A 3,444-nucleotide genomic window follows, 5' to 3' on the forward strand; every position below is an offset into this window, starting at 1 on the left:
AAAATAGTGTCTTTACTGAGAAATAAATGCAGTGTTTTGGCAGTTGACATATCTTTTCCTGTTATGCAAATGGCAAATAATTTCAGTGTTATTTCCCTATTAGGAAGAAAATACATTTTACAAGTTTTCCATTTCAAATTCAAATAAGTGATGGTAAGTTTTTTGCAAATGGTTTTACTTTTTCTCCTACAGCTTTGGGAACTCCTTTATAAATTGCAGTTCGTGTATACCTACATTGCCCCGTGGCAGATTACATGGGGTTCTGCCTTCCATGCTTTTGCTCAACCCTTTGCAGTGCCCCGTATCCTTCTGATAAAAGTTTTATAAGAATGAACAGTCATATCCTTGATGAGAATGTCGGTTTGTAGGCTACATCAGTGAACAAAACAAAGAAAGCTCTCCCCTCAAGGAATTTGATTTTACATGATCAGTAGATATAATTTAACAGTGATAATAAGTAATTTTCAGGGGATCTCTTCAGATATATTTTTTATTCTAAGATATTGTTGTAAGGTGCACCATGGATTTAATAACCTTTTGAGAAAAAATTAAATGTATACAAAAATGTTTTTACCTGCCAACCACTTACCCATGTAATTACATATTATGTTTTTCTTTAATATTACAGTCAAAATTTGAGTGCAGTCTATTTCACATTTAGAATCTGAAGGGTTTTCTGAGTCACTGCTTTTAAGTAGTTATAATGGCATTTTGGTGATACAAATGCTGCTTTTACTTACTGTGATCTTGATCACTTTAGTACCAAGGATTGCCAGCATGATTTTGAGTCATGGCAAAGAATACTGGGGTTCATCTGCATTTTCTAATCAGATGAAGTTGTGATTTCTATTTTAAATTGGAAGTTAAACAAACTCATTTGTGAATCAGCTAAAGTATTTTAAGAGATGAGGTATTTGTTGTCTAATCATGGCACCGAATTAGTCAGAACTTCTTGCTTTTAAGATTCAGTGATCTGTTTTGAGAGTTTGACTTTGTATTGCCTAACATGCAGAAGCAATCTTGGACAAACATAGCAATTCTGTTTCAGTGTTGAAGACATGTTCAACAATAACAGATCCAAACTTAAATTTTTAAGATGAAAATGTGTACTGTGTTTTTATTGACAACAATTGAGGTTGTCAACACATGCCAAGAACACACAACTACGTTTTTATGCAAACCGGCAGTGACTGTTACGTTAAAACTGCTGTTTTCATATTCCTTTTGACATTGCATTTAAAACATACTCAGTTTCCAGAGCACTAAAATTTGGGGAAAATGTGTCTTAGAATAAAATAAATATGTGTATTACTTAAGCTTTATAGATATCAAGATTTTTTTCAAGGACAGTTATTTTGCTGCTTCCTGCCTTTCTTTGTTTTGCTTATGATAATAGTAATATATGGCCAATAGAGGGCATAGCATGTTTTAAACAGATGAAACACAAATCCGTAAGTCAGCTAGCTGTCTTTACTTAAAAATAGTGTCTTTACTGAGAAATAAATGCAGTGTTTTGGCAGTTGACATATCTTTTCCTGTTATGCAAATGGCAAATAATTTCAGTGTTATTTCTCTATTAGGAAGAAAATACATTTTACAAGTTTTCCATTTCAAATTCAAATAAGTGATGGTAAGTTTTTTGCAAATGGTTTTACTTTTTCTCCTACAGCTTTGGGAACTCCTTTATAAATTGCAGTTCGTGTATACCTACATTGCCCCGTGGCAGATTACATGGGGTTCTGCCTTCCATGCTTTTGCTCAACCCTTTGCAGTGCCCCGTATCCTTCTGATAAAAGTTTTATAAGAATGAACAGTCATATCCTTGATGAGAATGTCGGTTTGTAGGCTACATCAGTGAACAAAACAATATGCCTTTTACAGGCATAGAATATAGTTAGCTATATAATAAATAATCAAAAATTCACAGTCTTTTGCGTCCACACCTATACTGATTTTGATTGTTTAACTTGTATTAATATCTGTGACCCACAGATCATCTGAATATGAGGAAAGTGTTAAAGTTTTATAACATGCTAATTTAAAATTTTATGTCTGCATATATGAATATTAAAGTTCATTAATTTCTAATGCATACAAAATATGTTTAGAATAGTTTTAATAAGGACATAAAACTTTTTAATAATATGATTATAGTTAAACTCTTTCCGAAGTTTACTATTCTTGTCATTTCTTAAAAGTATGTTCTAAATAACAGTAAGGTTTAATAATATGATTATAGTTAAACTCTTTCTGAAGTTTACTATTCTTGTCATTTCTTAAAAGTATGTTCTAAATAACAGTAAGGGTTAGTGATGACATTGATGTTGAAATGCAGACTTTTGGTATCTGAAAATTTTAATTTTAACCTTTTGGAAAATTCAACCCAACTGTCTCTTCCCAAGACTGATATATGGACTTTTACCAAATACATATTAGCAAATATTTATTTGGCTCCCTTCAAAGCATCACACCACGCTGTACTTTCCTCGTTGTGTCTTTTTATTGGTAACCCCGTATGCTGTCCAGTGACACTCTGTATTCTTCTGGTGAACCTCGTTTTTCTAATTGCTGTAATCTAAATGTATTTATGAGTTTTGTTTTTTGTTTTGTTTTGGGTTTTTTGGGGGTGTGTGTGCTCAGATGAATGTTAATTTCCTTAACCAGTTCCCCGTAGATTCAGCCATGTTGTTTATTCAGGCTGTCGTGTCGGCCTTCTTCTCTACTCCACTGAACCCTTTTCTGGGAAGTGCAATATTCATCACTTCATACGTTCGACCTGTGAAATTCTGGGAGAGAGACTATAAGTGAGTAGAATAAAACACTTGAAAAGCAGTTTTTATCTTTTTTACTAGAAAAAACTATTGATAGCATAATTATTCAAAGTATTTATGGTTCATAATTGTGCTGAAATGATTATTTTTACTAAAAATTTGTATACTACAAAAGAGTTGGGAGAAAATTATTTTTTATTTTTTTCTACTCATAAGATATTTTAAAACAACATTTTGATCGAATGTACTTATTTTTGTATCTTTTTTCTTTTGGTGATATTTCTGAGAATTATTTCACACTAATAATACTCTGAAACTTTATACAATGTTATGTTATTATAAGGGTCATAATGAATTACTTCATAGTTTTCTTAGATATAGCTGGCTATTTCTAGAGCTAAACTTTTTGTAGGTTATTTCTGCTTTTTCGTGAAGAAAGTTTTTAATGACAATCTTCATACATGAGGTGTTTTCTTCACTCAGGCTTAGTTCCTTAGGGTACCTGTGTAATGCTTAGTGACCATCTTTGTATGTAATCTCTCCCAATTTTATTTTATTTAAGGAAGAATTCCTAAAAGGGTAACTACTGAGTTGTGGAGCATAAACATTTTAAAGGCTTTTAATATGTACTAACACATTGATTTAGAAAGAGCTTGTACAAATTTATAATTCT

The 3,444-nt window shown here is 31.7% G+C and overlaps 1 protein-coding gene across 1 annotated transcript in view; it reads left to right on the forward strand.

Moving 5' to 3' along the window:
* PCNX (pecanex homolog (Drosophila)) overlaps positions 1 to 3,444 on the forward strand; it is a 188,010-nt gene that overhangs the window by 134,053 nt on the left and 50,513 nt on the right. Inside the window, 2 exon segments of the mRNA XM_012656049.1 lie at positions 193 to 301; positions 2,675 to 2,804. Of these exon segments, the coding sequence (XP_012511503.1) occupies positions 193 to 301; positions 2,675 to 2,804 (239 nt within the window).

Source organism: Propithecus coquereli, unplaced genomic scaffold, assembly GCF_000956105.1.
Source record: "Propithecus coquereli isolate 6110/MARCELLA unplaced genomic scaffold, Pcoq_1.0 Scaffold5, whole genome shotgun sequence".
NCBI classification, from domain to species: Eukaryota; Metazoa; Chordata; class Mammalia; order Primates; family Indriidae; genus Propithecus; species Propithecus coquereli.